At 45.3% G+C, this 17,856-nt stretch overlaps 1 protein-coding gene across 1 annotated transcript in view; it reads right to left on the bottom strand.

The window, feature by feature from the left end:
- Positions 1-17,856, bottom strand: part of PTK7 (protein tyrosine kinase 7 (inactive)) — a 110,571-nt gene that overhangs the window by 29,987 nt on the left and 62,728 nt on the right. The window contains exon 2 of the mRNA XM_083604978.1: positions 3,532-3,825. Coding sequence (XP_083461104.1) covers positions 3,532-3,825 — 294 coding nt within the window. The remainder of the gene's footprint in view (positions 1-3,531; positions 3,826-17,856) is intronic.

The following is a 17,856-nucleotide window of genomic DNA, read 5'->3' on the forward strand; positions in this document are numbered from 1 at the left end:
AGCGGGTTGTGTTCGCTTCAGGATGCGAACGGGGCTCCGGAACGGATCCCATTAGCATCCAGAGGTACCACTGTATTATGTTATATTATTATTATCATCATCATCATCATCATCATCATCATCATCATCATCGCATCAGGTACTTTTATATTAACACATAAACTTTAGGAAGCCTTAGAGTGGCAGCCTCAGGTGAAAAAGCTAGTAAGATACAGCCTCTGTTCAATTTGTGCTTGGAGATAGCTATACAAAAAGCAGCGAGCTCTCATGGGGCAGCCAGCTCTGCACCTGCTCGAGCCCTGGGGTACTGAGAACAGGAGGCCAGGTAATAACTAGCAGAAGAAGTGTTGTGCCACCTATAGTTTGAGGCTCAACAAAAACGGCAGGTGGAAAATTTCGGTTTCCATATGGAAGGATTCCATTCTATGCAGCTGGGAAATTCCCCCAGTCAAAGAATTAGGTACATATGGGTCAAAAGGAGGGGTGGGGGCCCTGCAGCCCTCCAGGTGTTCCTGGACTACAACTCCCACGAGTTCTGGCTACTGGCCTTGCTGGCTTGGGCTAGTGGGAGTCGGAGTCCCAACCAACACCTGGAGAGACACAGGTTCCCTACCTCTAGTCAAAAGTTATTGATATTTCAAGGAGCAGCCCTGCCACGGTGAAAGAAGAAGAAGAGGAGGAGGAGGAGGAGTTTGGATTTGATATCCCACTTTATCACTACCCAAAAGAGTCTCAAAGCAGCTAACAATCTCCTTTTCCTTCCTCCCCCACAACAAACACTCTGTGAGGTGAGTGGGGCTGAGAGACTTCAGAGAAATGTGACTAGCCCAAGGTCACTCAGCAGCTGCATGTGGAGGAGCGGAGACGTGAACCCAGTTCACCAGATTACGAGACTACACCACACTGGAAGATGGAGCGAAGTCTAGGTTCTCTTGTCAAATGCCTATATTTACAAATGCTCCAGTCATATGTAGTACTTGTTGTTTTGGTGCATCACAAAAGTCCTGGGACGTTTCCAAAGCAGCGCCTGAAATTTGCCAGGCGCATTTTTCACCTGTCTATCAGTGAAGATGCCCAGGTTGCCAGGATGACACCTGAAGTCTCCACCATCTGGAGATGTCTGCCTGGGGATCCTTGGATTTGACTGTTTTCACCCACTGGCAATGCATCCTGTAGAATTCTACCTGTTATATTTTATCTGCACAGTCAGAATGAATTTCAGGAACCAAAAAAATCGTATTGAAAATTACGACTTTCGAGCCGCCTGGCTCAAAAAATGGCAACTAGGTATTCTAATTTGTTGACTGTAACCCTGGTCTAAGGAGCCATTTGCCGCCTGGCTTATAAATCTTGAGTTTCTAACACTGTTCCAAAGTTAGAGCTGCCATACGTCCAGATTTTCCTGAAAATTAACGGGATTTCAAAAGTGCAGTTGACATCCGGAGGGAGAGGAGGGGTTTCTGAAAGGCGGCGCTTTGTCCTGGCTCAACAACTGGCTCAACAACTTTCAGGGTGTCCTGGTTTTTTACTTTTTGAAATATGGCAACCCTATCCAGAGTGGACTTTCTACAATTACATTGCAGCAGGTGAGAGCTATTGTATATGTTATCTGATCACACTGAAGAGCACAGCTGGGCCACTAATGAGGATGTCACATTCCTGCGGCTCTGCGGCAGAATTCATGGCAGGATGGAGAGAGAGAGAGAGAGAGAGAGAGAGAGAGAGAGAGAGAGAGAGAGAGGGCAAACATCGAAATGTGCCAGGCAGAGGATTTACACCTGAGGTGCTAAACCTGAACCGGCATGCTAAACCAGACATTCTCTCCATTGCTTACATCTGTCTCCTTGCAAATCCCTCCTGACTCCTTTTGTGTTGGCCTCACTATGAACCAAGAATGACATTTGTAGTAGGCTTCCGTACAGCCTGGCTCTAAGAGTTGGCTCTGTCTAGGTGATGGCCAATGGGACTAAGCTACTGTAAGAGAGCCGTAAAGCTCTGCCATTTGAGCAGCTGCTTTCTGGAACAATCGCTTGCCTCAGGGAAAAATATGCAGCTGCAGCTCACGGGACGGTTATGCATTTAATCTTCATCCCACCTTTTTGCAGTGGGGCTGATGGCAGAACATGCGCAGGGTTGCGAGGCAGCCTCTGATCAGAGACAAACCTGCTTGGCTCCAGGCTTCGGGCCAATATAGTAGCTGCACACTTTCCTTGCAGTTTTTTGTCTACCGGGAGGGGAGAACAGCAGTTTCTCTAAAGCCCCTTTTCCTTGCTGCCTGCTGAGGGCATTCTTGTGCCGGTGTGATTGAGAGAATACATATGTGCGCGCATGGAAAGAGAGTCTGAGCACACCCGGCATGCCTGCGATCCGGGTGAAAGGAACAGCAGGTGCGTGTTTTAAGGTACGTATTTGTATGTGTCGCAAAATTGGCTATTTTAAGGTCCTGGCTTTTTGAGTAACGGTTCACACAAAAGTGGACTTTCCTGATAACCTAACAGCGATGTGGAACCCAGGGTTAAAAAAAAAAAAAAAAGCGCCTTATAACATTATGTCAAATTGTTGCGCAGGCTCTCTCTAGAAAGTAGCATGAGGTGTTTTTCTAGCTCGTTTAGCCACCAACTCTTATTCTCTATTTACTATTTGTTTTTCTACTCTTCAGCCCAAAGGTTCCTAATGTGGTACGTAACAATACAGTCATACCTTGGTTCTCAAACACAATCTGTACCGGAAGTCCGTTCGACTTCCAAAAACGTTCGAAAACCAAGGCACAGCTTCTGATTTTCCGATTGGCTGCAGGAGCTTCCTGCACTCAATTGGAAGCTGCAGAAACTGTGCTGGACATTCGGCTTCCAAAAAACGTTCACAAACTAGAACACTCACTTTCGGGTTTGCGGCATTCGGGAGCCAAAATGTTTGACTCGCAAGGCGTTTGGCTTCCAAGGTACGACTGTATATTGAAATATACAAATCCATACCAACCCCACTCCATAAAACCAACTTCTTGTGGGTGTATATACAGTGGTACCTCGGGTTACAGACGCTTCAGGTTGCAGACTCCGCTAACCCAGAAATAGTACCTCGGGTTAAGAACTTTGCTTCAGGATGAGAACAGAAATTGCGCAGCGGCAGCAGGAGGCCCCATTAGCTAAAGTGGTTCTCAGGTTAAGAACAGTTTCAGGTTAAGAACGGACCTCCAGAACGAGTTAAGTTCGTAACCCGAGGTACCACTCACTGTAGTTTAGACTAGATATAAAGTTGGTGTGTATGAAAAACCTTGGGGGAGTGGGGCGGGTTTGGTTCCCACTGTTGATTTTTTAAAAAAGTTATTGTATATTTGTATACAAGTAGTTTGAAGGCTACTCTTTTAGTTTGTTGCCATAATTATTTTTTAACACTTTTGGGAAGGCTTCTCTCTGAAAGGCAGCACATACATATTTCAAATACAATCAATCGTTCGTGCCAGTTTGGATTCAATAATGCTGGTGCCGAAACCAACCAACCAAGCCCAGTTTGTAACCAAGGTGCGCCTACACTTTATGTTAAAAGATGCATTTGTGGTCCGAGCTTCTTCTCCAGTCACTACGTTCCTGGCCACACACTGGAAGTTCCCGCCATCTTGATGCCGGTCGACAGATGTGAACTGAAGGCTGCTCCCTTCCTTGAATCGGCGCTCAGTGTCCTGGACGGGGACCCCATTCTGCAGCCACTCAAACTCTGTGTCTCTTGGGTCCTCCACTTCGCAGCGCAAAATGGCGCTGCGGCCATGGAAAGCATCCTGGGAGTACGGCTCCTTCGTGAAGGATATCTTAGCTTGAGTCCCAACAGCTGGAAAAAAATCAAAGGAGAAAGCAGATAAGACCTCAAACCATGGAAGTTTTTTATTTATTTTTAAGGGGGTGATAGAGGAAAATAATATGCATCCTTAAATTATAGTAAGACTAACATATTGGGCTGGCTGCGTTGGAAGAATCCCAGCAGCCATTGAAAAAGATCAACTAAATTTCTAATTCTTGGGATTGTGGAGATCTTTAAAAATTCCATTGACACTTATAATTCTTCTTCTGCAAAGGTTCTTCCCTCCTGCCCTGAGCTATTAGAAGAAGAAGAAGAAGAGTTTGGATTTGATATCCCGCTTTATCACTACCCAAAGGAGTCTCAAAGTGGCTAACATTGTCCTTTCCCTTCCTCCCCCACAACAAACACTCTGTGAGATGAGTGAGGCTGAGAGACGTCAGAGAAGTGTGACTAGCCCAAGGTCACCCAGCAGCTGCATGTGGAGAAGCGGGGAATCGAACCCAGTTCACCAGATTACGAGTACACCACTCTTAACCACTACACCACACTGGCTCTCTAAGATGTATCCAGGGCAAAAGTGTGCTGTTGCCACAGGCAGAAGACCAGAACCCTCAAAAAGTCTGATGCACACCCACCCAAAACGCTGTTCTCAAGTTTGAGTTGTGAAGCTCTTTCGAAAATGGCAGGCTCTAGTCTACTGCCATGGCCTGACTGTAAGCTGCATGAGTCTTTTCCTCCCGATGAAACAAAAGAAAACTTCTAGTGGCTTTCCACTAGTAAGTTACCCAAAAGTTTTTAGACCTTCAAAATATGGTTGGAGAGCATGATTTTAGCCCTGAAATAGTGCTGCTTCCCACATGATTACTCTCCAACGATGGCATTTACACAAGGAAAGTGGTCTTGCAAGAAAGAGCCTATCTAGGACATGTAAACAGAGTTGGGAGCTTCAAGAAAGGACGAGCGTCAACATTAAACTCCTCTCCAATCCACGCCACCTAGCTGTCTAGGTGTGGAGCACATTGCTGTAATGTGAAACCCACACAAAGGCATTCTATCCTAACTTGTAAATTCAGAATGGAATAATTTTATGTGGAAAGAAGAGTTTTATTGCTAAATATATACCTTAACAAGGCCCTGAAGTGCTTATGAGATGGGCACCACCTGGACACCAAAACTGAGATTTGCCAGACCTAACAGCAGGAGCTTTATTGCCTTAAGCTATAAAGACTAAGGCGCCATAGCTGGACTGTAAATGACTCTTACGTTTTACGGATCACAAAATCAGAGTAGGGCCTCCCAGAATCCTCAGTTCACACATGCGGGAAATGTTACAAGGATCCGAAAGCTTGTTCAGATGACCCTGAGCGGTGAACCACAACTCCATTTTCCCAAGATTATTTCAAAATTAATAACATGGGTTTTTCAGAAAATTTCAAACTGGATTCTACCCGCCCCGCCCCCCCCCCCCCCCGGACATACTAAATTAACTGGGATCAAATTCAGCAGGTTTGAATATGTGCTTTTGGTTTTAATTTACCCTGCTCACACACCCAAACACACACACTGTTCAAAAAGAAGAAAGTCTTTGTGTGCATGCACACATTATTTTTTAAATAAATATTTTACATACATGCTTCCTAGGGATAATCACCTAGGGGGAAGAAATAAGTTAATTACAACTTTGAAACTGCCCAGTTTGGCTGGTATTATAGCTAATCCTTGGGTTAGCAATTAGCATTACAAAAAAGAAAAAAGAAAGGGAAAAAAAGTATTTTCAGAAATGGAAAATATTCTGTGTTTACTCCCAGCAAGGTATTATCTGATGGAGGTAAGGAGAGGCCTTGCTGTCAACCTTACCAAATTTGTGTCCCAAATATCAAAAGCAGAAAGCAAAGCAGCTATAGCTTAAAATTAGGGTTGTACGAATGCTTCTCGAGGATCAAAATTCAAAAGGCTATATTTGATGAGGTCCAAGAAAAAGGAGGGGCATTGCTATGGGAAGCAGAAGGAGATGGTAGCATTTGCCATTTTTTTATGTTTGTGTGAATATCCCAAGCGTTCCTTGTTGCTTGAGTAGCACATGGAAGGACTCTGCCTCCTATAAGGTAAAGGTAAAGGTACCCCTGCCCGTACGGGCCAGTCGTGACTGACTCTGGGGTTGCGTGCTCATCTCGCTTAAGAGGCCGGGAGCCAGCGCTGTCCGAAGACACTTCCGGGTCACGTGGCCAGCATGACGAAGCTGCTCTGGCGAGCCAGCACCAGCGCAGTGCACGGAAACGCTGTTTACCTTCCCGCTATAAAGCGGTACCTATTTATCTACTTGCACTTAGGGGTGCTTTCGAACTGCGAGGTGGGCAGGAGCAGGGACCGAACGACGGGAGCTCACCCTGCAGCGGGGATTCGAACTGCCGACCATACGATCGGCAAGTCCTAGGCACTGAGGTTTTACCCACAGTGCCACCCCCTCTGCCTCCTATAAGATTGCACAAAAGTATTTTTTAAAAAATAGGTTTGAAAGATGAACAAAATCATGGCGGGTATGGAAAAAAGTTGTTTCACTGTTCACTACTGATGTCACAGGTCTAAGAAGACATCATAGCAAACTGAGGTCCAGTGCCGAGGGCCTTCTGGTGGTTCCCTCACTGCCAAGTTACAGGGAACCAGGCAGAAGGCCTTCTCGGTAGTGGCGCTGCCCTGTGGAACTCCCTCCCATCCGATGTCAAAGAGAACCACCACCACCAGACTTTTAGAATACATCTGAAGGCAGCCCTGTTTAGGAAAGCTTTTAGTGTTTGAAGGATTACTGTATTTTAATATTTTGTTGGAAGCCGCCCAGAGTGGCTGGGGAAACCCAGCCAGATGGGCGGGGTATAAATAAATTATTATTATCATCATCATCATCATCATCATCATCATCATCATTATTGAAGCAATATTGGTAGTGATGGAGAGACACATTTTCCCAGCAACAACATTTTGAGTGCTTGTGGGGAAAATGCTACTCCATAACTGTGTCTGGATGTATGACTGTGCTAACTTAAGGGAAAGGCGTGTGGTGATTTATTTATTTGTAAATCCTTCTGCAAAAACTTGTTGCACAAATTGAGAAACTGAAAATGGCAGGGTAGGGATTGTTAGCCTTCGTTGCATTAAAGTGTGTTTCAGCCATCCTTTGAACTTGAAAAAAATGGATCAAGAGGCTGGACCTGTGCGTTGTAAAAGAAAGAAGGGGGTGGGGAAAGGCTAAGAAATGCCATTCTACAGCAGCCTAAAATATCCCCAAGAATCCTTGCCTGGTCTTGAAGCTGCTAGCTCTGCAAATTCCAAAGCTTTGCTGCAACTGGGGTTCATCATTTTGCGGCTACCTGGAATGGTCTAACCTGAAGCTCATGTGTTTCAGAATTTTCAAAGGAGGGTCGCAGAAGCGAGGGAAGGGGCGACATTTCCGCACATAAATGTCCTTTGAAGAAAGCTTACTGAAAGTCGGTGCTTTGATCTGGCCAATAAACAGATATAAAACGGGAATGGGCATAGCCCATGGGCTCTTTCCTTCAGATGCTGCAGTAAAAATCTGTACTGGAAGCCTGTAGGGGAGTTCCACCTAGCAGATGTTTCCAAGGCAAATAAAAGCTGAAGGGGTTCTTTGTACCTTTCCGCAGATACGCAAGATGCAGATCACAAGCCCTGAACATGCACCCAGGCAGGTAAACAGATACATCTCCGCATTCGGGACAAATCTAAGGCACACAATCTACCTAGGTTTGCTGTCCTGGGAAATTTTTAAAAGTGGTCAGGTGCTTTACTTTTTACCTAGGGCAGGTGAGTGGGCCTCCAGATGTTGTTGGGACATGCTCAGGAACAATGGGAAATGTAGTCCACCAACATCTGGAGAGCCATCTATTTGCTGCATGAAGAAGTGGTTTCTATTATCTGTCCTGAATCTTCCAACACTCAGCTTCATTATACCTGTATACCTGAAGGGAGCGTCTCCACCCACATCGTTCAGCCTGGACACTGAGATCCAGCGCTGAGGGCCTTCTGGCGGTTCCCTCACTGCGAGAAGCCAGGTTACAGGGAACCAGACAGAGGGCCTTCTCGGTAGTGGCGCCTGCCCTGTGGAACTCCCTCCCTTCAGATGTGAAGGAAATAAGTAGCTATCTTATCTTTAAAAGACATCTGAAGGCAGCCCTGTTTAGGGAAGTTTTCAATATTTAATGCTGTATTGTTTTTAACACTTGATTGGAAGCCACCCAGAGTGGCTGCGGTAACTCGGCCAGATGGGCGGGGTATAAATAAATTATTATTATTATTATTATTATTATTATTATTATTATTATTATTATTATGTCTATGAGTTCTAGTGTTCTGGGGGGGGTGACGACTTTTCTCTACCTGCTTTTTCTATTCCTTGCATAATTTTATAAACTTCTATCGTGTCACCTCTTACATGTCCTTCCTCTAAGTTTGTTTCCCAAACTTGGGTCTCCAGATGTTTTTCAGACTGCAATTTTGTAGTCCCAAAACGCCTGGAGACCCAAGTTTGGGAAACCCTCCTCTAAGCTAAAAGGTCCCAAAGCTGATGTGACAATGAGTAACTTGCACGCAGCCTCAATCTCCCCTCTTCCCAGAGAAGGCCAGGCCTGACTTCCGAGACCGGCCAGCAATGCCAATTGAGGCTTCACATCTATGAGCAACAGTTCATCATTTCAGTCTTTTCCTGTGTGTCCCTATTCAGAGAGCGTCCGCAAACATGTTAACTCGAGTTATGCAGAAACTCAGCATCAGATTTCTGAGTTTACACCCCTATGCCCTACCAAGATGCAAGAACTAACTTGATAATTGCTTTTATAATAATACTAGCGCTAATACCTACAGTCAGTGAGTTTGTGTGACGGTAGCACCAGCAGAATTAAATTTAACCAGTTGTTACTTGGTGATGCAAATGGGGTCTTAGTCAGCAGAACAGCCCGAGGTGCTGTGAGTGGCCTATGTTGTGTTGTGCTCTCTCTCCCTCTCCAGGAAGGAAGGAAGGAAGGAAGGAGAGTTTCAACTGCTTCAATGAGTAACTGCAGCTGGAATGGAGCAATGGAAAAGGATCAATGAATGGCAGGAAGCAGAAGTTGAATGGTCCCTACCTCACCAAACAACCAACTGGGACTTCTGGGTCACGCCGCTGACAGAGAGCAAGTTGGGTCACGTGGCCAGTCCTGAGGACACATGCCCATTGACAATGCCACGGTGGGAATTGGTCCGCCGTGAACCTAGCAGCAGAATCAGGCTAGCTTCCTACCTCGGAGATTTCACAATTAGCGCTCTGAAGCCAGCGCCTACAAATAGCTGCACATTTTTGCGCTCCTCAGGTTACAAGCTGGCCATAGAAAGGCAAACAAAGGGTAATTCAACAGTTGCTGCTCTCCATCTGATGCCGTCCCCAGGAATGAGCTCTCACGTGGAACAAGGCCAAGGCAGTTTGGTATTTCAGGGTCAGTCTGATACGAGACAGATGCTAAGAGGCTTATGCATATATTTTTTTAAAGCGTCATTTTTACTGAGGAAAACTGCAAACAAAATGCCGCCGCCGTTCTGCAGCTTTATTTATTTATTTGTTTGTAATGTTCATCGCCCGCTCTTCATAGCCAAAGCAATCCCAGGGCGTGTGATTATATTTGCAACCAATGCAAAATAAATATTAAGCCAAAAGCAGCCAAACGAAAAAACAACCCCAGGACTTACAACAATTCAGCAAAGAGGCTTCATAGATCGCTAGCAGATCCGTTTATGAACACCAAGGATCTGAAGTTCTAAAGGATTTCACACGGGGCCTTCTGCCACTGAACTACGAAGCTTTCACAGCAATCATCCACTCAAAATCATATTGTATATAAGTGTGTGGCAGTTGCGTACTTCGATGCTGATGAAAACGCTTGTGAAAAATATACCCTTTTTTGACTCAGGTGTGGTTGAATGTCATCACCTTGTACTGAAATGACACTGGACATTGGACAATTAATTTCCTTGAGAAATTCCACCGATGACTGCAACCTTGTCATTACTGGTCTTCATATTCCTTTGCATGCTGGTTATATATGACCAAATTCCCTTCAACAATACCCCTGCTGTTATCAGAGCTGCTCCTCTGCAATTAAAATATTTGTTCTGTTCTGTTAAGACTTCTGTGCCTATTCCCCCTCTCCCCACAGACCACATAATAAATGTCCAGGTAATAAAGACTATTATAGGTCCAGTCATTCTGTGACGTAACCCATATTCCTGCAAACTGCGCTGTAGGTTTCCCCATCATCCCAATGCACAGTTTTATATCTCTGGTTATCCAGCAACAGATGTTAGTATAATCATAGCTCCCCTCTACATGAACTGAATTCAGGAGCCTCTAAGTTTTGTTTATATCTCCCAAGACACAGAGTCAGTATATTCCCCAGCACAGATGAAAAATGGAAGCAAAAAGGAGTTTGCATTATTTTAGTCAGTGTCACCAGGTGTAAGCTCTTCTAGGTTTGTTTATTATTTCTCCCATGACTTACACTTAGCTTTTTAAATTCTGAGGTGTCTGTTCAAAGAGAGAAAGAGAAAAAGAGAGAGAGAGAGAGAGAGAGAGAGAGAGAGAGAGGAGAGAGAGAGGGGGGGAGATGGAGAGTGTATGTGTGTGTGTGATTTAAGTCCCAATGCATTCCCCAACAGAAGGCTTTCAATGATGGTTAATTTACACAACTACTGGGTCCTGGGGAAGGGCCATGTTTCAGCAGAACAGCATCTACCTTGCATACAGAAGGCCAATCCCTCTCATTTCCAGGTAGGGCTGCCTGACTGAAACCTGGGACAGCCACTACCCGTGAGTGTAGACACACTGAGACAGCTGGACCAATGGTTCCTTAAGTTCACATGACCTTAAGGTAAGCAGCCGTCAGGGACGGGTAGGCAAAGAGGAGTGTTAGGAGGAACCAGCTGGGGAACCCCCAAGGGAAATCCTAGAGAAAGAAGGCTCAGAGCCAGGGGATGGGTGGTGGGACACAGAAGAGAGGTCAGAGGGAGAGGATTGGGAGGAAGGACTGGACGCTGAAGGGGCAACAGGGTTTAGTGAGCGAGAGGAACCTGTGACAGGGAGCAGTTCAGACACCGAGGCTGAAGCAGAGGAGGGGGACTGAGAGACTGCTGAAGAATTGGGGGAGTCTCCCTCTCCTGCTGCTACAAGCTCCCCTCCCTGCTGGTCTCAAAGAACGTGCAGGATAAGGAGGAGGGCAGCGCAGAGGCCAGAGGTGGGCAGGTGCAGTTTGAGACTGCTGGGGAAACATCCGGGAGAGGAGGGGACTGAAGGCAGGGACCTTCAGCCCCTGTAACTGCTCCATAGGGGCAAGACCAGGGGTCAGCAAACTTTTTCAGCAGGAGGCCAGTCCACTCTCCCTCAGACCTTGTGGGGGGCCGGACTGTTAAGTTGTGGGCGAACATAGCAGACGACACAGCGATTTCTCCAGAGCAGCTCTTTACTTGTAAGCTGGACAGAACTGAACAGCAAACAGCTCAGCCGGCCTGCTTTTATAGGCAGCCGGCTGTCAACATTGTAGCAACAACAACCCAGGGTTTCCCGCCTGAAATAACTGACGTGGACCTGAGTGAAAACTATCTACAGTATCCCCCTGCTGGCCCAGGGTGAGAACTTCAGTACATAACACGGACTATATGGGGGGGGGGGGGAATGAACAAATTCCTATGCCCCACAAATAACCCAGAGATGCATTTTAAATAAAAGGACACATTCTATTCATGTGAAAACACGCTGATTCCCAGACCCTCCGCGGGCCAGATTTAGAAGGCGATTGGGCCGGATCCAGCCCCTGGGCCTTAGTTTGCCTACCCATGGACAAGACCTTCTGGGATGTGTTGCTGAGCTGTATGCCATTTCCTTGGATATAGTTACCTCCACTGACAAGGGAATCCTGCGTCTTTCATGCTGACCTGAGTCTGACTCCAGCCCCGACAGCAGCTTATCGCATGCACGGCTTACACTCCCATGTGGTAAAGGGCTTGGTGAAACCTAAATGGTATTTCCACAACTGCACATCACCACAAGGGCACACATTAGGCCAGATCCCCAAGGCCACAACTGAAACCAGTCGTGACCAACTCCCCTTTTCCTCCCTCACTTTGTCTTTTCCCCACTCTCTCCCATTCCATCTGCCTTATACGTTCCTAAGTTTTCTCTCCCCACCCCCCCGCCCCCCGCTGCCTGGAGACCTCCGGAAGAGCGTCTAACCTTGCTGCTGGGATCTTTGCAACAAAATCCACAGGCGCATTACAATTTAGATAGCGAAAAGAAATTGACAAGTATGGCTCCCCTTTATCACATACATAGCCCAACAGGACAACGACAATAATCCACCAACAGCATATAAATCAATATGGCTAACCTGATCCAAAACACCCACCCACCTCACTCACACACGAAAACAAAGATCACCACAGCCAATCACAAACAAACAACCACACCCTAGGCCAACCCCAACCTCTCTCACCACCAAAGGAACACAAGTGAACAACACAAGCACACTGACACCAAACTCTACATACATTAAGCATAATAGAAACACCGCTACCCGACCCCACCCCCATCCATCTCCCCTCCCTCCACCCCCCTTTCTTTTTTTTCTTTCTTTTTTCTTCTCTCCCTAATGCCTCATCAAATGAAACGGATTTGTAAAAATGTTACATGGAAGGGGAAAAAAATACGAGGCATTACACTTACACTGTAAAACAAGAAAACCCTTAATAAAATATTTAAAAAAGAAAAGAAAAGAAATTGACAAATCGGTAGCTGAAGCCCAAATAGCCAGGTGCCAGGCAGATACTCATCAAGTGTTCTGTATCTCTGCATTGCTGCTAATTCTTCCTTTACAATGCTGGTCACACTTTCATTTTTGAAACACTAGGGAACCTGAGTTCAGCTAACATGTCTTAGAGTGCTCTTGCTGTTAATTCATCAGGAAAGGACGCAGGCACACGCCAAAGGTCACTTCCCTAGCTAACCTGATCAGCTCTACAGTCAGAAGAAAACATATGTTCAAAAGTGAACATATGCAGAAATCCAGAAAAAAACAAAACTGGATGGTACTTGTTGAAATTTGATCACATAAACATTCACTCAATTTAGCTGAACCGTTAGATGTGTTGAAAGGAGGTTCACCTTGTTTTCAAGCCAAGCCTAATGAAAGCTGCACGTAGTAGTAGTAGTAATAATAATAATAATAATAATAATAATAATAATAATAATAATAATAAACAACTGTAAAACTGTTCTTCCGAGTCTTTTCTGAGATCACTGTTATTATACTACAGTGGTACCTCGGGTTAAGTACTTAATTCGTTCCGGAGGTCTGTTCTTAACCTGAAACTGTTCTTAACCTGAAGCACCACTTTAGCTAATGGGGCCTCCTGCTGCTGCCACGCCGCAGGAGCACGATTTCTGTTCTCATCCTGAAGTTCTTAACCCGAGGTAATATTTCTAGGTTAGCAGAGTCTGTAACCTGAAGCGTATGTAACCCGAGGTACCACTGTACCTGCCAAGACAGTGACTATGATGCTCTGAGACTTTCCCAACCAAGATGGCAGTCTAGTCTCTCCTTAAAGAGAGCAGTTTAAAATATCTCAAAAGGTCTGCATGAATTACTATACAGTGGTACGTCGGGTTACATACGCTTCAGGTTACATATGCTTCAGGTTACAGACTCCGATAACCCAGAAATAGTACCTCGGGTTAAGAACTTTACCTCAGGATGAGAACAGAAATCGCACAGCAGTGGTGCGGCGGCAGCAGCAGGAGGCCCCATTAGCTAAAGTGGTGCTTCAGGTTAAGAACAGTTTCAGGTTAAGAACAAACCTCCAGAATGAATTAAGTTTTTAACCCGAGGTACCACTGTAGTTATTTACTTACACCTCGCCCATCTGATTGGGTTGCCCCAGTCACTCTAGGTAGCTTCCAATAGAATACAAAGTCTGTGTATACCAGATCCATTTTATTAAGACAATACAAATCATACTCTTGCCATGAAAGACTTGGCAAAAGAGACACAACCCCTCCTTCCTCACTTCCACGTCACATTAGCACAGGGATCTACTCTTAAGAACTCCTCAACTCCTAGATCTTGATGAGTCCATTCTTTCACTTTCAGGTCAAATGAATTATGTACCCATCACCTTTTAAGGATGAAAGTAACATTTAAAAGGGGGGGGGGGGAGAGATGGTTAGATATTTGCAGGCAAGACAACATGCAACTCACTTTCCACATCTCCAGCATCTCTTCCTAGGCCGGGAGCAACCTCCCAGACCTCCCTCACACTGGATAAGGCTGCAATTTAGTCTTTAAGGCTACATGTACTTGAAAGTAAGTGACATGAGACACGGGAGGCGTTGTGGTCTAAACCACTGAGCCTCTTGGGTTTGTGTATCAGAATGTTGGCGGTTCAAATCCCCACAACAGGGTGAGTTCCCATTGCTCTGTCCCAGCTCCTGCCAACCTAGCAGTTCAAAAGCACACCAGTGCAAGTAGATAAAGAGGTACTGCTGCGGCGGGAAGGTAAATGGCATTTCTGTGCGCTCTGGTTTCTGTCACAGTGTTCCGTTGCGCCAGAAGCGGTTTAGTCATGCTGGCCACATGACCCGGAAAGCTGTCTGTGGACCAACGCCAGCTCCCTCGGCCTGAAAGCAAGATGAGTGCTGCAACCCCATACAGTTATACCTCATGTTATGTCCGCTCCATGTTACGTTCTTTCAGGTTACGTCCCGCAGCAACCCGGAAGTACTGGAAAGGGTTACTTCCAGGTTTCGCCACTCGCGCATGCGCAGAAGCGCAAAATGACGTCACGCGCATGCGCAGAAGTGGCAAATCGCAACCCACACGTGTGCAGACGCACCGCTGTGGGTTGTGCTCTTTTCATGTTGCGAACGGGCCTCCAGAACGGGTTCCGTTCACAACCAGAGGTACCACTGTAGTCACCTTTGACTGGACTTAACTGTCATGGGGTCCTTTACCTTTTTTACGGGACAGAGGGGAACTTACTTCCAAGTACATGCATAGGATTTCACTGATACCTTTTTCTTTAATAGGGAAGAAAGGAAGAGAGGCACCCAGGGATAGGTATTTAGTGGGCATGCCAGCCCTTGCCAAAAGGAGGATTTCCCAGCATCAATCCAAGTCACTGTTGGGGGAGAACTGGAGCAAGACAAGATGACCCATGCATTTTATGGGCACCTCCGGCAAGGAATAATCTTAATACAAGCTCTCCAGACAATGAACAAGCCAAGCCACATGCCAGCCCCCGCCCTTTCACCTTCCACTCCCCATCCTCAAATCCCAGATTGCTAGTCAGCGTTCCTTGAGATTAATTCCCGCCCCCATCTAAAGACAGGTCTAATTCTCTCATCCTGGTGAGAGAGGAATGCCAGAGGCCGTTTCCATCATCAGCTGCCGCACACCCATAATAATGACTTACAAGGATGTCCTGTTTATCCATCAATTCACGGCAGCTGCTGCCTATACAACAAAGGCCGACTAAGTATCTCAAGGCTACACAGCAAAGGGAAACACATGTTCCTATATTAAGATGCATAAGTGAAATTAGCAATGCTGCATATCAATTTCACTGCAAATTTTAACACACCAAATGTTTGCCATCTAATACACTAAGACAGATTAAAAATAAAGGACGATAAACATGATAGGGGTACTACATGTGTTTCTTCATGCGCTCCCAAGCTACTGGCAATAAAGCACATTGACTCTACTATTTAACCATGCAGGCATCTTATTATTAGATTTCTCTCATACGTAACTTACATTAAAATAGCTTAGCATATGCTTCCCATGTATATTTCATATCTCTTTTAATCAAGACTTCTATGCTATATTTTATTACTTTTTAACCACGAAGGCATCCCAACAGATTAGTTTGTGCCTTCTCTTGTATGCGACACACACTACATTAAAATAGCTTAACATATGCTTTCCATGTATATTTCATTTCTCTTTTAATCAACGTTTGTATATTATATGTTATTATTTCTATTTAACCATGCAGGTCTCTTATTTGTGTCTTCTCTCATATGTGACATGCGCATTACATTAAAATAGCTTAGCATACATTTCATTTTCTCTTTCAATCAACACTTGTACATTCTTCTATTAGACACTATCATGGAAGGGGCATATCGAGGCTGCGAAACTCAAAGCGAAGAAAGCTTGTGGGACACTACTGAAATTCTATTTTACAGTGGGTGGCCAGTTACTAGAACCCGTGTTGAAAATCTTTGCTAGTAAAGTGGTTTCCCAGATGCTCCATGGAGCAGCAATACGGGGCATGGATCCAAATGCTAACATTCTTCTATGATAAATGTGTGTGTTTTATCTGTTTATCAGTCAGTCAGTCTGTCTATCTATCTGCTGGATTTTCTGGGCAAGACTCCATTTGCATAAAAGATAAATTTAAAAGTGTTGTGGGTACTTTTCACATTCAACATATACAGAGGAGAGAAACCATCCAAGATATCCTGCAATTTCAAAATGAGATAAGAGAGCACAAGTTAAAATTAGTTTCAACTTTAAAATCACAGAAAGGGCTGGGAAATAATAAGACCTGAAAGCAAGATGTGCACAGCTCTCGCTTGAGTTTTTCTCATCAGCAAATCACCATGGGAACATATTTTCAAGCTCAACTTCACAACTTCACAATCACTACTTTTTTCTTTTTAAATCAACCTTAGTGATGTTTATTAGCAGCACAGAAAGTTCATTGGGAGCCAGAAATAATGCTGGTCAATACTATACAATCTCAAGTTTTGTTTGAGAACTCTGCGATTCCTCTCAGGTTCATCAGTGATGAGAAGATAAGCAAAGACAGATAAGTCTCTAAAAGACAGCTTGTCCGTTTCTACCAAACTTCCTTCTGCCATGTGCAGCTTTGCAGAATAGAGTGCTGAGCTATTATCTCATTTCCAGGAACAACAAGACCCATCAGCCCCTGGCCATAAAACTGAACTTCATCCAACTTCATCATGGCTCTGAATCTTCTGCAGATACACACACCCCTCTTGCTAAAGAAGATAAAAGCCCTGTGGCATCAGTCCTAAGGTCCATCAAGTTCAGCATCTTGTTCTTCAAGAGACCAACCAGGTGTCTCTGGGGACGCCTGCAAAGCAAGACCTGACCATAAGCACCTCTTTCCCCGCTTGTGGTTTGCAGCAGCTGGCATTCAACTTCACAGAAAGAGTTTGCCAAAGGAAGTTTGAAAGCCATTGATCTACAGCAAAGGAAAGAGAAAACAAATTCCGTAATGCTTTGCAGAGAAGCGTATGAGTTGCAGAGGCAGCATCTCAAGCGGTAACTTCCAAGGAGATCTGCAAGGACAGAAGGTTCCCATGACAAACACACAGACCATCAGCGAGCCACACAGGGAATATCGCTTAAATATCTTTTTTAGGCTTCACAGAACATTTTCTGGCGACGGTGTCGGCCGGAGCAGCAGAGGAGGGGCGGGGAGGCAGACTTCTAAAGGCAGCAGCCTTTGCACAGCCCTTTCTCTGCTTGTTGGAAGCAAGGGAAAGGCGGTTGCGAGCGCTCATTTCCTGCCCTACGACAAATTACACCAAGTTCAGCAAGACAGAACGGCGCTTGTGTTCACGCTGCTTACATAAGAAGTGAAGTGTGCAACCTTCTAAAATAAGCAGTTTTCTTCCTTGCCCCATCTCTGAACGAAACCATTGCCCCTTGTATGCTGTTCCTTGGGGCAGGGGACTGTTTGCTCAATCCCGCCGCCTCAAATGCAGCTCTGCAAGAGAAATACATCTAATGCATGGATATTACACATACGAGAGAGATTGGTACAGAGAACTGACCAGGCGCTAACCCCGAAACTGCATGGCAACAAGAATAAATCTGGGGAGGGGGGGTTAAATGCAGCACTCCAGCATTTTGTGAGGATGCACACTTGGATTTAAATCGCTGGTTAGGGAACTCGAGCTGTGTTCATATTTCTGCCATCTATTGTCAGGAACAG

This window comes from Podarcis filfolensis, assembly GCF_964270895.1.
Source record: "Podarcis filfolensis genome assembly, chromosome: 3".
NCBI classification, from domain to species: Eukaryota; Metazoa; Chordata; class Lepidosauria; order Squamata; family Lacertidae; genus Podarcis; species Podarcis filfolensis.